Consider the following 15,737-nt stretch of genomic DNA (forward strand, 5'->3'; position numbering starts at 1 on the left):
ATTCCATCACCTCCACTAGCTTTGTTCGTAGTGATGCTTTCTAAGGCCCACTTGACTTCACATTCCAGGATGTCTGGCTCTAGGTCAGTGATCACACCATCGTGATTATCTGGGTTGCGAAGATCTTTTTTGTACAGTTCTTCTGTGTATTCTTGCCATCTCTTCTTAATATCTTCTGTTTCTGTTAGGTCCATACCATTTCTGTCCTTTATCGAGTCCATCTTTGCATGAAATGTTCCTTTGGTATCTCTGATTTTCTTGAAGAGATCTCTAGTCTTTCCCATTCTTAAATTGAAGAAAGTAGGGAAAACCACTAGACCATTCAGGTATGACCTAAATCAAATCCCTTATGATTATACAGTGGAAGTGAGAAATAGATTTAAGGGCCTAGATCTGATAGATAGAGTGCCTGATGAAGTATGGAATGAGGTTCGTGACATTGTACAGGAGACAGGGATCAAGACCATCCCCATGGAAAAGAAATGCAAAAAACCAAAATGGCTGTCTGAGGAGGCCTTACAAATATCTGTGAAAAGAAGAGAAGCGAAAAGCAAAGGAGAAAAGGAAAGATATAAACATTTATCACATATAAGTGGTACCATATTCTATTAACCATTTTGCAACTTGCTTTTCACTCAGTATTCTTTTTATTCACCCATGCATTATGTTCAAATTTGCTTAATTTAACAGCTTCATAGCATCCCATTGTATGAATAGTCCACATTTTATCTGTTTCTCGGATTGGTAGACATTAAGGTTGTGTTTTATTGTTACACATATTCTGCATTAAACATTGTTTTGCACACCTGCTTGTACAGTTATTACAGTTTCGGTAATATCTAGAAGTACGGTTGCTGGATTCTTGGGTCCTTATATATTCAATTTTACTAAATATGCCCAGTTGTTCTTAAGAATGGCTGTTGCAGTTTACATTTGGACCAGCAGTGTATATATGAGAGTTCCTTTTTCCTCACCATTTCATAGTATCAAAGTTCTTCAGGTAGTGCCACCCTGGACTGTCATCTTTGTCTACATTTCTCTGATTTCCACTGAGGTTGAGTATCTGATGTTTATTGGTCATGTGACTTTCTTCCATGAACTCCCTGCATATGTCATTTGTTCATTTTTCATATTTTAACTGTATCATGTCTGTGTCTTTTGTTGCACTGTAGACTCAGAGATAATCAAAGTCAGAGTTTTTATCATGTATAACAACTGGTCTCGCTTTCCTCATGCATCGAAATGTTTTCTAAGTCAATACAACAGCAGTAAATCTAGCAGGTGTTTAACAGATAAAGAACAACGTGCAAGTCCTTAACACATGCACAGAAGTTAGAAGTTCTTCATTCCCGGAGTGGAGTTTATGGGTTTGGTAGTAATAATACAAACAACCGCTTCCCTTCATGGGTACCGTTATATACTTTCAAAGTACTTGTAGATCCACTGTATCGATTCTCAAAGTAGCCTTGTGAGGTAAGGAGGATAGGCTGGCAGTGATGTTTGACTGTAGGCAAGCTTTCCTGAAGCTGTCCTAAGGAGTGATCTCAGATGTGGTGAAGGTTCATCTGCCGGGAAGAGAACATTCTTGTTGCCATTTTACAAATGATGAAATTTGAAATTTTTGAAATTGAGATTTGTGTTTTCTTTGGTTGGAGGTAGACAGTCCTTTAGAGTTTTACAGAAGCTGGCCTTTGCTGATTGCATCCTCCTGATGTTAACATGTTCCTTTGTCTTCTGTATGTCCCATAAAAGGGTGCTAAAATTGAAAGGCTTGGTTAGATTTAGGTTTGTTTGTTTTAAAAACCAAGAACCCTTTATTGCTGATAGTGGGTGTTCCCATCAAGATGCACAGAATGCCTAGCTAGACATCTTTTGGAGAAGTCAGCAGCCATTGCTTATGCCTAGATTAGTTAATTCATTAGGAGTTACAGAATAGAGATGTTCACATTCTATTTTTCCTCCCACATTTATCAGTGGGAGTGAGTCTAGGAAGAGAAGCTTCTCCTCACTAACTAGTTACCCTGATAGAGTTTACACAGGAAAGTTAGGGTGGATTTTTGCTTCCTTATTGACTGCTTATCAGAGTAATGAGTTGGTTCCCTGCCATCCTCTGAAAGGCTTTCTCCTCCTTTCTTAGGAAAAGATAAATGTGATGATTCATGTCTTAGTCTTTACCCTTTGATTTGACCTGACTGTTTGAGATATGAGAAGTCACCCACATGGGTGGCAGCTCCTGTCTGGCGGTGAGTAGTTTGGACAAGGACCGTGAAACCAGGTGGAGTGAACACGGACTGTGGATTTGTATCTTGGTGTTGGCACTTCCCTGCCATGTGACCCCCAGCACACTGCTTACCTTTTTTGAGCCCAAGTTTTCGCAAAAATATGAGGGAACTCAATAATACCCATCTCCTGGGATTCTTGCCTGGATTCAGGGAAAGTGAAGGGAGCGCAGCCCAGGACCTGGTTCATGATGGAGGCCTGGGAAATGGTCATTTTTCCCTGTGTGTTGGGGAATGCAGCCCTCCTGCCGCTTTTCCAACAGAATTGGCTTCCTGAAGTCTGACAGTGGCCTGGCCCTTGGTGCCTTGAAGGATCGGGGCGCGCTCTCAGGGTGGGGGTGGAGAGTGGCCCTCACATGCACATTCCAGGTAGGAAAAGGAAGAAGAGAAGAAGGTCAGGGAGGTGCACCTTCCAGCTGTCTAGTCCCCTTTAAAGAGACCCTCAGTCAACTCATCATGCTCACTGGCCTTCCTTAGGAGTAAAGGAAAATGAAGTTCTGTTTTCTTTTGCTCGAACCATTGTCATCTCAATAACAAGTTCTAGAAGGAAGGAGGAGGGAGGGATAGAGATGCTGCCAGGAGCATTCAATCCTGAAACTTAGGAAAACCCACCCTGTCTTGCACACCTTTGTCTTTTCTGCACAGGCCATCGGGAATGCTAAAACCACCCGCAACGACAACAGCAGCCGTTTCGGGAAGTACATTCAGATCGGCTTTGACAAGAGGTACCGCATCATCGGGGCCAACATGAGGACCTACCTGCTGGAGAAGTCCAGGGTGGTCTTTCAGGTGAGCCGCGTGACTGCACTTTTTGTACTTTTTCCCAGGGTTGGTGCTTCCTTGGTCCATGTTCCACCCCCTGTGCCCAAAGAACATCTCGTCTTCTGAACCTGGACTTGGATAGACTTGTGCTTTTGGCCTTCTTTCTTCCTTTTTTTATTAATAAGTTTTCATTTATAGGTATCAGACCTGAAAAATCTTTTATCCCGTACTGATATGTTTCAATGGGTATTGTGTTTAGATTCAGTCAGCAAAGATGTATTGTCTGTTATGTGCTAGCCCTCTGCTAGGCATCAAAGAGAAGACAGTCATGTTCCTTGTGGACTTCAGAGTCTTGTGATCTGGGCAGTGTCATATAGGGTCTATGGGTTTCCTCTTTCACCAGGAAACTCACTTGGTTATATTAAAAAAAAAAAAAGATATTTGACCATTTTCTTAGTTTCCTTTACAAATAGATGGAGTTCTCGCTTCTCACGTGCCTCACGTGACTCGGTTCTTCTTTGCTCACCTTGGGTTCCCTCTTTCCGAATAGTCTTTGGCCTCTCGGGGACCATCCTCCTCCTGCACCCTGGCCTCCAGTGGTGGTCGGTGCAGCTCACAACCCCGAGTGTGGTTCCCTCCACCCCGCAGGGTTGGTGGGACCGCCCCATTTGCGGACCACTGCAGTTTCACTGCGACAGCACAGACAGCCTGCTGGGCTGGGTATTGGGTGAGATGTGCTCTGACCGTGGCTATGGCTAGACTCCTCATGGGTTTTTTCCTCTTCCTTGCCGTCTGCACTCAGGCTTCCTGAAGCCCGTGTCCCCACCGCCCACCACCCCCACTCTGCCTGTGTAAGGCAGGTCTGGCCCCGATGTCTGCTGTAAGTCCCGTCTCATTGTGGACCTTTCCCCTTGCCGTCCCAGCCTGATGATTGCAGGGGCAGAGCTTCTCTTAGTGCCAAGCCTCTCAGGGGCGAGAGGGAGGCCGCACCAGGGAAGTGACAGTCTTCCCAGTGTGAGCTAGGCAGCTCAGTGGCCTGAGCCAGCGCCGACCCATGGGGCTGTCCCGGGTGAAACCGCAGGGATGCTCTGTGAGGGAGAAAGAGAGACCACGCCTTGTTTTGCATAAGTCCAGAGGTAAACATCTTCTGGTTGGCAGAAGGGCCCCATAACAGTGAATGCAGATTCCGGAGGTAGGAGTTGAAGGTGGCAGAGGTGTGAAGGAAAGATCTTGACCTCTGTCCCCCAGAGCACCCTGGAATTCGAACAGGGCAGGGGACAGTCTTGGGGTCCCTGCCCCTCACACTGAGCAACTGTGTTTTCTCCTCCAGGCAGACGACGAGAGGAATTACCACATCTTTTACCAGCTCTGTGCGGCTGCCAGTCTTCCGGAATTTAAGGAGCTGGCACTAAGTAAGTGAAGGGGGTGCTGCCCGTCCTGGGGGGCTGGGTCCTGCGGCAGCAGGGGGTGCTTCTGGGGGCTCTGCTCAGGGTCCTCCGTCCTGGGGTTCTCGCTCCGCCTCTCGGGGGGCCCAGCCTCAGACCTCTGTGAGTTTCATGCCCCCAGAGAATGAGAGGAAAAGAGGCCGGGGGTGGCACAGTATTGCGCAGAGCCTCAACGAATTAACATTCATTATTGTTTTGGAAAGTATGTTTCACTCGAGACACCATGAGAAACGTGTCCCCACCACGAGGATGTAGAGATTTAGGTAACGCATGCCTCTTAAGTGTAGCCCAGCCGCTCTTAAGTCACATTTGAGGATTGAGACAAAGAAAAAGAAAGAAAGGGGTGAGGCTAAATCAGAGGTAAGACAGGCATGGCTCCAGAGGTGCGTCGGAGAATCCCGGGCCTCCCTGTGGAAGGTGAGGTAGGGGGTGCTGAGAGGAGTTTCCCTGCACCCGGAGCCCCAGCTGGACCACAGCGCGGGGTCCTCCCCGCAGGCAGGCAGCTTGTGCACACCCGCCCCGCAGCGCTTGGGCCGGGATGGAGCAGCTGGAGCAGGAGGCCAGCGGGAGCCTGCTGCTGCCCTCAGATAGGAGGACAGCTTTCTGGTGGGTTCCCCCTCACCCTGCATTTCTGCTGCTGCTGTTTGCTGAGGGGCCTTGATGTGAACCTAGCGGAGCCGAGAAAGTGAACGCGTTAGTCACTCAGTCGTGTCCGACTCTGCGACTCCATGGACTGTAGCCCACCAGGCTCCACTGTCCATGTCCTCCATTCTGCAGGCCAGAATACCAGAGTGGGTTGCCATGCCCTCCTCTGTGGGATCTTCCCAACCCAAGACTTGAACCCAGGTCTCCCACACTGCAGGCAAACTGTTTACCGTCTGAGCCACCAGGGATGCCCTGTTGGAGCTGAGAGCCAGCCAAGGCAAGAAGGGCGAGCAGGCTTTAGTTCTCCACGCCACACGCATGCAGCCCCTCTCCTTGGGCCTGGAGCCCTCCCCCAACTATATGCATGGCCTTAGCTCTGAGTATTGACTGACTCCTGCTGCTGAGTCCTCCAAGCCAACTCCTGATGGGTTTGTGTGCTGAGGGCAAGCCTCAGGCCGCGCAGCTTGCCTGGCCTGGCCTGTCATCTGTGTTCTGGGAGGTGTGGGTAGGTTCAGGACTAGCAGATGGGGTACAGAGCTGGATGTCTAGACAGGGGTTAGCTGGCTGTTGTGCAGCTGTTAGAGACGTAGACGTCTGAGCCTTGGCGGTCGCAGAGCCAAATCATTGCCACCATAAGGGCCCAGGACCAGATCCACCTCTGGCCTCTCCAGCTGAGGCTCCCAGGAGGTAGAATACATCAGGTAGGTCAAGCCTGGGTCTGGCCTGTTCGCTCTCTGCTCTACTTGGCTGGTAGCAGTCAGTGCCCGTGTCGTGCGCTTTAGCACCAGTTCCTTCATTCATCGAACCCTATGCAGGCGAGTTTGAGCCTGGGGATGTACTGTTGAATCAGACATTGTGGGTCCTTCCCTTGCTTAGCTTACAATACAGAGTGAGAAGGGTGTGCTAAGGGGTGGGTCACAGCTGCTCAGGGACAGTCGGTCTAAGTTGGACTCCAAAGGAGGAAGCCTTGGATGACATGCTTGACACTGGTTTTGTGCCTTGCTCGAGCTACTCGGTGCTTGCACATTCTCCCCAGTGGTTGTAAACTCCTCGGAGAAGGAGTGAACCTTACCAGCCTTATTTGATGGGTTCTGCCATGAGCTGGCTGCTTGGGGCTCTGATGTTGGCTCGCACTCACAGGGCCCAGGAAGGCAGGCCATGAAAGGCTGACACCATCCTCCCCCACTCCTTCCCACGGGCCCTGCGGGACCTCTCAGAGCCAACCTGCGGGGGATGAAGACTTTTTTCTAGGGCTAATTTTATAGAAAATGAATGAATACTGGCAAGACCCATCTGGCTGTATTTGGACCATTTTATTCCAAATGTAACTTTAATAGGAAAGAAATCATCGTGTTTTTTTTTTTTTTTTTCCCCACTTACAGGAGAGCATTGAGGTGAGAAATGACTTTTCTTTATTCTGTGTTTCAGCAAGGTGCAAGCTCCTTAGGCCCCTGGCTGGAGAGTTCAATAACTACCCAATTGGATTAGTTTCTTGCTTTCTTACCTGCCTGTGCCCTCCGAGAGCATCTTGGAGTGGCGTGAAGAGCCTTTGATAAGCTCTCACGCTCAGGCACGCGGCTGTCTTCTGCCTTGAGGGTGGATTGGCTGTGAGCCCTGAAGCTTGACATTTTTAGTTCCACTGATAACCCTGGTTGAGTGGATGCAAACGTCAGATAAAAGAAGGACTAGCCAGTGGCTTCTGGTGAATATTCAGACATCCCTCATCTTCCTCCCCCTTTTCTTCACTTAAACTGTTCTTCAAATGCAGAGATCTCTGTAAGACCCCTTGGCCCTGCAGGAGTTCTGTGCATTTGTCTGAGGACGGAGTGGACAACAGATGTGCAGACAGCCAGCCACACTTTCCTTTGCCCTGTTGTTGGTGGTTTGTTGTATTAAAATGACCTCAGGGTGAGATTTAAAAAAAAAAATACAATTAATAGTGTGTTCGAGTATGAATGCGTGCATGCAGGCATGTCTTACTCTTTGCGACCCTATGGACTGTAGCTCACCAGGCTCCTCTGTCCATAGGATTCTCCAGGCAAGAATACTGGCGTGGGTTGCCATGCCCTCCTCCAGGGGATCTTCCCAACCCAGGGATCGAACCCACGTCTCTTATATCACCTGAATTGGCAGGCGGGTTCTTTACCTCTAGTGCCACCTGAGAAGCCTTAGAATATGCATAAATGCTGGTTAAAAGAGGTATAGTGGACTCACATTCCTGTCACACAGTCAGGAATAAATCCTTTCTTCTTCTTTTATTTCCATGGCTATATTGATACAGTTTTATAAGCACCCTCTCTCGCCTTGCACCAGTCGGAGTACAGCCTCCCCAGGTGAAGTACAAGCCCTGGGCCATGGTCTTGATGGTCCATTGTTCTCATCACTGGCTTCATGACCCCTTTGTACACTGGTTTGATCCACTGAACCAGTTAATAGGGGATTCCATGGTGTTTGTCTCCTTGGAAATTCTAAGTAAAGAGAGAGACTCAAACTAGAGGACAAGAGACCCGTCTCTGGGATGGGATGATTGGTTTCCTGGGCCTAAAAGTAGAGCTGAGATGCAGGCAGGCTAAGTAAATAGGGACTTCAGCCTGTTGGGATGTCTGTCTATGAAGAGAGTCTGGGGTGTGATGTTAACAGAGGTGATTGCAGCCTTAAAGCAGAGGGAAGGAAGACAGTTATTTTGATTGTACTAGAGAATGCTGTGATTGGCCAGGGTACCCTTGCAGTGATGAACCTCAGTGGGAGGAAGTTACCCTGCAGGGCCTGTGAGTTTGGGAACTCAAAGCCAGGAAGGGTGGAGTGGTCTGTCTGACTTAGAATGTGAGACGGCGGGGCCCTGGCTGCTGACAACGACAGGCGTTTGATTCTGAAAATGCCTCCTTCCCTCCAGTGTGACAGTTTAGTGTTCTTGGAGTCTCAGACAACTCTAGTGCATCAGCTGATACTTTTGATAATGAGTTAGGTTGTATCTGTGTCTAAGCAATGGGATGTCATAGATAACCATCTCCTTAGCAGGGTGATCAAGGAATGGGCTGCCAGGCCTGGCCAAACCCTGGGTGAGCCTGCCCCTTAAAACCCTATGGCGCTCAGTTTGCCTGTCTGGAAAATGGGAGTAAATATACATTTGGCCATCCATATCTGCAGTTTCTACTTCTGTGGATTCAGCGAACTGAAATTCGACCCACAGTTGTAGAGAGCTGACTGTACCTCACCATTTTATATAAGTTTTAGTTGCTCAGTTGTGTCTGACTCTTTGTGACGTCATGGACTGTAGCCCGCCAGGCTCCTCTGTCCATGGGATTCTCCAGGCAAGAATACTAGAGTGTTTTGCCATTCCCTTCTCCAGGGGATCTTCCCGACCGAGGGAGCAAACCTGGGTCTCCCGCACTGCAGGCAGATCCTTTACTGTCCGAGCCACTGGGGAAGCTCTATTTTATATAGAGGACTTCAGCATCTGTAGATTTTGGTATCTGTGGGGGGTCCTGGAACCAACCCCCTATGGATACACAGGGACAACTGTATTCAGTCATCCTCATATGGACACTGTAAAAATCATCAAACGAGGTGTTTTGAAAGGTAAATGTGAAGGGGGCATAGAACTGATGTTTTATTACACCTCTGAAGCTGTTACAATACTCTGTGTCAGAGCTTCCAGGGTGGTGAGAACAAAAGATCTAAATTTGCCATCTTCCACAAAGACCTAATGTCACTTGCTTCATCAAAATGGGCTTTTGCTGTGGCCGTGAGTGAGCTCGGGGCTGAAGTCCTTCATCTCCCAGCTCAGGTGCCTGCAGTCATCAGAGGGGGTTGAAACGACCCCTCCAGGAAGCCCTCCCTCGTTAAACACATCTGCTGTTCTGCTGTGTGTTCCTGTGTACAGTGTTCCTTGCTGGTTGTACGTGAGACTGGGGTTTGGGTCTGAGTTCTGCCGCTTCCTTGCTGGGCCTGATAGCGTGGACTGGGCTGGTGGGAGGAATTGGCAGAGTGCAGTGCTCACTGGAGCATAGGATCGGAGGTGGGGAGTGGAGAAATCTGGCAGGGGAGGTCGGCAGGGCCTGAACGAGTGGAGCCCGAGGAGTGACAGTGAGGAAGCTGGCGGATCTGGGACGTAGAGGTGGCGAAGGAGGAAGAGCCACGGGTCTGGAGTGTTTGGAGGAGGCCACTTAATCAGAAGTCCAGGGGGCCCTGCTCAGGAGCTTGACCTTTGCCTTGAGGGCAGTGGTCTCCACGGGGCGTTGCAGGCAGTGGTATGATCAGTTTCCAGCGATTTGGAGGAGGGTTTTAAAAGGACAGGAGCAGAAGCCAGGGAAAAAGTCTAGAGCCCTTTGCAACAGTTCCCAGACAACAGAAGCTGAAGGTCAGGCCCGGGGCAGTGGCAGTCAGGAGGGAGGAAGGAAAGAGACTGAAGAAATTCTTTGGAGATCAAATCAGAAGGACAAGGTATTGAAGGGGGTCACCGGGAGTTGCCGGGAAGCTGTTCTGAAGCATGTGTAGCTAATGTGCCATCAACTGTACGTGCCCAGGTCAAGAGAAGATCTTTGAGCTGGTGTTTGCAGGGGAGGAAGGAAAACAGCCAGTGTCCAGTGTTGGCATCTTATCAAATCCAAGCCCTGGACAGGGTTGTAGCCCCACAGAGGTGCTAGTTTGTGGAAAGTGTAAGTGACTTTCAAGGGTAATTTTGATTGGCTGCAACTGTTTCCTGAAACGCCAGCTTCTGAGCCCTGGGGTGCAGACGCTGCCCGGCTCGCTGCTCGATGTGCTCCCCTGAGGGCGCCTCTGAGTTGATGACAGACCTGGGTGCCTGCTCACTCACCGTCCCCAGGCGGTGAGCAGAGGCCTGTCGGAAGAGGAATTAAACTGAGGGTTGAGAGCAGGCACTGAGCCTCAACCTGGGTTTGCACACATGCTTAAATAGCTCATGGTGCCCTAATGTTTAAAACAAAAAAGGCTGTGTCACCCTGGGCACGTCACTGCCCTTCATGTGTTAAATGAGGCTGTCAGAGCACGGAAGTCTGCTGCTAGGGTGGGTGTACATTTTCTTTTAACATGTTTCTCAGAGCCTTTTAAAGATAAATCTGTGGTGAATTCTACTGTAAGTTGAACCAGGCATTTCATTTTCTTATGTTTTTTCACGTATCAGTTTAACGCAAGCAACGGGTTCTGTCGCCGAAGTGTAGTTTTCTGTCTTTTGTTCCTCAGTCTTCTGTCCCAGTTGCCGTGGTCAATAAAGATGATATTTGAAACCCTGTTTGGCTCCACTTATACGAGGCACCTAGAACAGTCAAACTCATAGAATCAGAAAGTACATTGGTAGATGCCCAGGGGTGCGGGTGGGGTCGGGAGGGGGAAGGGGAGCTAGTGTCTAATGGGGACAGGGTTTCGGTTTAGGAGGTGAAAAATTCGGGAGGTGGGTGATGGCAAGATTGCACAGCAGTGTGAATGTACTCAGTGCCCCTGAGCTCTGTAGTTGAAAGAAAGTGAAGGTCGCTCAGTCATGTCCGACTCTTTGTGACCTCATGGACTATATAGTCCATGGAATTCTCTAGGCCAGAATACTGGAGTGGGGTAGCCTTTCCCTTCTCCAGGGGCTCTTCCCAACCCAGGGATCAAACCCAGGTCTCCTGCATCGCAGGCAGATTCTTTATCAGCCGAGCTACAAGGGAAGCCCAAGAATACTGGAGTCGGTAGCTGGATTATCCCCTCTCCAGCAGATCTTCCCAGCCCAGGAATCGAACCGGGGTCTCCTGCATTGCAAATGGATTCTTTACCAACTGAGCTATGAGGGAAGCCCCGAATTCTGTAGTTAAATATGGTTAAAATAGTATGTTTTATGTGACTCTTACCACAATTAAAAAAAAAAAAAGATGATATTTGAAAGGGTTCCACGTCTTGCTGGGAATAAACTTTGGCTGGGACAGCTTGCTCAGCAGCTTAGGCATCCTTGGGGGCGTGGTCTGCGGTGAACCCAGGATGCAGCATCCCACCTGTGCCTGACCCCTCACTTCCTTTCCCACCGCAGCCTGTGCTGAGGACTTCTTCTACACGTCACAGGGAGGAAACACAGTCATCGAGGGTGTGGATGATGCTGAGGACTTTGAGAAGACTCGACAAGCCTTCACGCTCGTTGGTAAGGAGCTTGGGGATGGGGAGAGGGGACTAGAGGTTTGATTTCACGGACAAGAAAGCTCAGCAATGTCCTGCTTGGCTTGCCAAACTTAATAAGCTGGTGGGGAAGCCCTCTGGCTCCTGGTGAATATCTTCTTATTTTTATTCTACCCCAACCCGCAGGCTCCCAAACTGATGCTGTGGAGCTCTGATGCCCTTTCTTAACAATAAGATTTGAGCATTGATCTCTCGGATCAACCATGGACCCCCATGGACCCCCCTTTCACTCCCTCAGGGCATGGACACAAACAGAGAGGAGCCGTATCTTTTTTGTGTTGTGGTCTGGGTTTGAAGCAGTGTGTTCTAGCAGAAAGAACATGCCCTAGGGGCTGAAACTACCCATGTACCCCCACTGTGGGATCCAAGTTGGAAATAGAGCATAAAGATCTGGCAGCTCTGTAATTCAGGCAGTGTTATGTCTGTTGATGCTGTTTCCATCTCGAGCTTAGCAGTGGAATCCATAAAACAAGAATTTCTCTCTGTTCTTCTCAGTCCTAAAGGGCAGTTCAGTTCAGTTCAGTCACTCAGTCGTGTCTGACTCTTTGCAACCCCATGGACTGCAGCGTGCCAGGCCTCCCTGTCCATCACCAACTCCCGGAGTTTGCTCAAACTCATGTCCATTGAGTCGGCAGTAGAGCTAGAGAAAACTGCCCCCTTCTCTGGCCAGTTCTGGGGGAGAAGAGCCCCAAGGTGGTAGACAATCCATGCTTAACTAGGAAGTTGAAGTGGTAAATTCCTGGGACCTGCAGCCAACAAAGGGGAAGCTTGGGAAGTTAGCCTGAAATCCACAGAGTGGCTCAGGGGGCCCTGGTGCTTTTCCCAGCCCTTCCCTAATGGACATTTGGCCTCTGAGAGGTATGATCAACCTAGAGCAGCATTTCTTAGGTTCTTTGGGGATTAGAATCTGCCTGCAATGCAGGAGACCCAGGTTCAATCCCTGGGTCGGGAAGACCCCCTGGAGAAAGAAATGTCAACCCACTCCAGTATTCTTGCCTGGAGAATCCCACGGACAGAGGAGCCTGGCGGGCCACAGTCCATGGAGTTGAGAGTGACTAACACTTCGCACTTTTACTTTGGGAATCAGGGACCTTTCATCCAAGGTCCAAATAAAACATGGCTGAACAGGGCTCACCCTGATCGCCATGTGGGGAGAAAAGTGGGACTTCCTGTGCTGAAGTCTGAGTGCCGTTCCCTTCTCTGGATAACTGATGGATATATGTGGTCTGCTTTTTGTACCCATGAGACAGAAACCACACTGGTTATCCCAACAGAGTAAAATTACTGTAATTGTTAACAAGAGCAGTAGTAGATAATTAGCTATTAAATAAGAGGATTTCAGGGGCCCAGAAGCAGTGGATATAAAAGGACCATCTTGAGGATGAGGAAGAGATTCAGTGCAGAAGCTAGTGATGAGGAGAGCCCCCCACCCACACCAGGCTGAGATTTCCAACACTTGTAGGGGATGCAGCTGCCCCAAGGTCAGGAAGCCCTCTGGTGGTGAAGGAAGCTACCACAGGGTGTGAGCCAGCCCTAGTCTGTATAAGCAGACTGCAGTATACCCCAGGGTGTGGTGGAGCCAGAAGTTCTCAGAAGCAGCTTCTAATGGGGGGGCCTGGCCTGCGGACACAGATGGTTTCTCAGCTGGGAGGTGCCCAGGCTGCCAGGATGAGTGCTGATGACCGCAGGGGACCAGTTTCAGTTCAGTCGTTCAGTCATGTCAGACGCTTTGCGACCCCATGAACCGCAGCACACCAGGCCTCCCTATCCATCCCAACTCCCGGAGTCCACCCAAACCCATGTCCATTGAGTCGGTGATGCCATCCAACCATCTCATCCTCTGTTGTCCCCTTCTCCTCCTGCCTTCAATCTTTCCCAGCATCAGGGTCTTTTCCAATGAGTCAGCTCTTCACATCAGGTGGCCAAAGTATTGGAGTTTCAGCTTCAGCATCAGTTCTTCAAATGAACACCCAGGACTGTTTTCCTTTAGGATGGACTGGTTGGATCTCCTTGCAGTCCAAGGACTCTAAAGAGTCTTCTCCAACACCACAGTTCAAAAAGCATCAATTCTTCTGTGCTCAGCTTTCTTTATAGTCCAACTCTCACATCCAGACCAGACCCAGGAATGGGAAAGCTGCTCTCGCCTTGCGGAGTCCCCGCAGCACCCTCTACTGACCAAGTGTGATATGCCACCCTCAGGCCAAGAGGAAGTGTTCAGTCTAGGTCCATTGTGACCAAGCAGGGCAGAGAAGGGCAGATTTGAAGCTGAGAGATACTAAATTGATAACAGGCACCCCTGAGTTTCCCTAGCATCACGCAGCTGTTTTATTCTCCAGAGCTGGGGAGCAGGTTTAGAGGAGACTTGACGCCGAGCCGGATAGCATTCTGCACAGAAGGGAGAAGGGCCCCTGTGTGAGTGGTGGGCCTGAGCTGATGAAGGTTGCACCCTCCAAGGCCCTAAGGAGACTCGGTACTTTGATTGCCAAAACACATTGAATTTGTAAAATTAATTACTTTAATAAGCCACTCTTCCCTACTCTTTAATAAGCCTGTCCCATCTTTTAAATCCCACAGTTTGGCAAAGTTTTTCTTAAAGGACATGATAGTAAATATTTTGGGCTTTCTGGGCCACGTTGATTTTGTAGCAACTACTCAGCCATTGTAGTGTAAAAGTAGCCATAGGCAAAATGTGAAAGTAAGAACTGACAGTATTCTAGTCAAACTTTATATAGAGAAACCAGCGGTGGGCCACGGGCCGTAGGCTACCAACCCGCGGTTTTAGTGTTTGATTATTTTTAATTTGTTTTGTTGCTCCCCAGAAAGAGGTGCAGCGTATTCAGAGAATCCTGTGTTAAGAAGGGACTGTCTGATCAGTATAGTGCAGAAATCCTAACTACTGTTAGGATTCAACAGGCATTCAATATCTACTACTTAAATTCATGCCATGACAGGGTAGTTAGGGCTTGGGAAACTGACACGTCATTGGTCCCTAAGAATAAGTGAAGGGGAGAGGAAAGTGATGGGCTCAGCACCCACTTCCCTTGTTCTTCTATGAGACTTACCGGAGAGCCCTCTGGGCTCCCATCGCAAGCCTGGCGCTTTAACCCCTAAACAGGTACGTAACCGTCCGCCTCCTGTCTTGTCCTGGGTTTCAGCCTCTGGCTTTAACCTGTCTTCCTTTTGCCAGTCATAGCTACACTGAACCAGGGCATGTGCCTAAATGTTCACCCTCTGGCTGTATTTGTGGTTTGTTGAAATAAAACCAGATGTTGGAATGATGCGTATATTTCTGTAGACATTTGCAAGCACTTGCCCTCTGTGTAACAAGTATCAGTATCATCATCCTACCACCCATGTTCCTGAGCACCTATTGTGTGCTGGGCACTGGGGATATAATGAAACAAGAACAGGAATTCGTTGTAATTTTTAAAATTTGTATGTTTTGAAGATATTGAGTAATAAAAATTAAAAAGGAAATCCCTCACCCTGTGAAGTTTAGACAGTGTGTGTGAGTTGCTGTCATGTCCGACTCTCTGTGACCCCATGGGCTGCAGCCCACAAGGCTCCTCTGTTCATGGGGATTCTCCAGGCAAGAATACTAGAGTGGGCTGCCATTTCCTCCTCCAGGGGATCTTCCCAACCCAGGGATCAAACCTAGGTTCTCCTACATTGCAGGTAAATTCTTTACCATCTGATCCACTAGGAAGCCCAACATTATTAACATCTAGAGTTAATTTGTCTAGTTCGTGTTTGGGTTGTCCACTTTATTGATTATCTGAGTAAAGCTTTGATCCTTGTATCTTTACTACCATTTATATAGGTGTCACTGACTTTTTTTTTAGCTTGAGTAAATTAATGTCTTAAAAATAAGTAACTGCCCCTGGGGAGGAATTTGGGGGTAATTGTATTATCTCTTAAACTGAATGGTAGGTTGACTGGTGTTCACTCTATTGTCTGAAGCCTTTTTTAAGTCTGAAATATTTGGTAATCCAGAAAGAAATGATGGGACTTCCCTGGTGGTCCAGTGAGTTTGACTCTGAGCTTCCAAAAGTACGGGACTGGAGTTCGATCCCTGCTTGAGGAACTGGATCCCACATTCCGCAACTAAGAGTTTGCATGCCACAAGGAAAGATCCCACATGCCACAGTGAAAACCCACTGAAGCCAAATGGATAAATGATATTTTTTAAAAAGAAATAATACCTTAAAGCTAAATATAAATGTTAAGACATTATCCATGTCTTTGATAACTTACATGCATAAGTAACAAATTTGGTAGGTATTTGCTGCCAGTGGCTCCGGGATAGGTGTGTGTGTCTCTAACTGAAGGAGCATATAGTGTCGTAAACAGTAGCCCCAGGGGGACAGCCAAGGGACAGCTGTCTGTCCAGCCTGTAACAGTGTCCCCAGGAGAAATTCTCCTCTTTTTCCCTGGTTGGCAC

General features: G+C 48.6%; 1 protein-coding gene across 1 annotated transcript in view; it reads left to right on the top strand.

The window, feature by feature from the left end:
• Positions 1–15,737, top strand: part of MYO5B (myosin VB) — a 200,438-nt gene that overhangs the window by 63,790 nt on the left and 120,911 nt on the right. The window contains exons 6-8 of the mRNA XM_010849816.1: positions 2,925–3,068; positions 4,372–4,453; positions 11,154–11,261. Of these exons, the coding sequence (XP_010848118.1) occupies positions 2,925–3,068; positions 4,372–4,453; positions 11,154–11,261 (334 nt within the window). The remainder of the gene's footprint in view (positions 1–2,924; positions 3,069–4,371; positions 4,454–11,153; positions 11,262–15,737) is intronic.

The sequence above is a fragment of the Bison bison genome, unplaced genomic scaffold (genome assembly GCF_000754665.1).
Source record: "Bison bison bison isolate TAMUID 2011002044 unplaced genomic scaffold, Bison_UMD1.0 scf7180017864287, whole genome shotgun sequence".
Taxonomy (NCBI): Eukaryota; Metazoa; Chordata; class Mammalia; order Artiodactyla; family Bovidae; genus Bison; species Bison bison.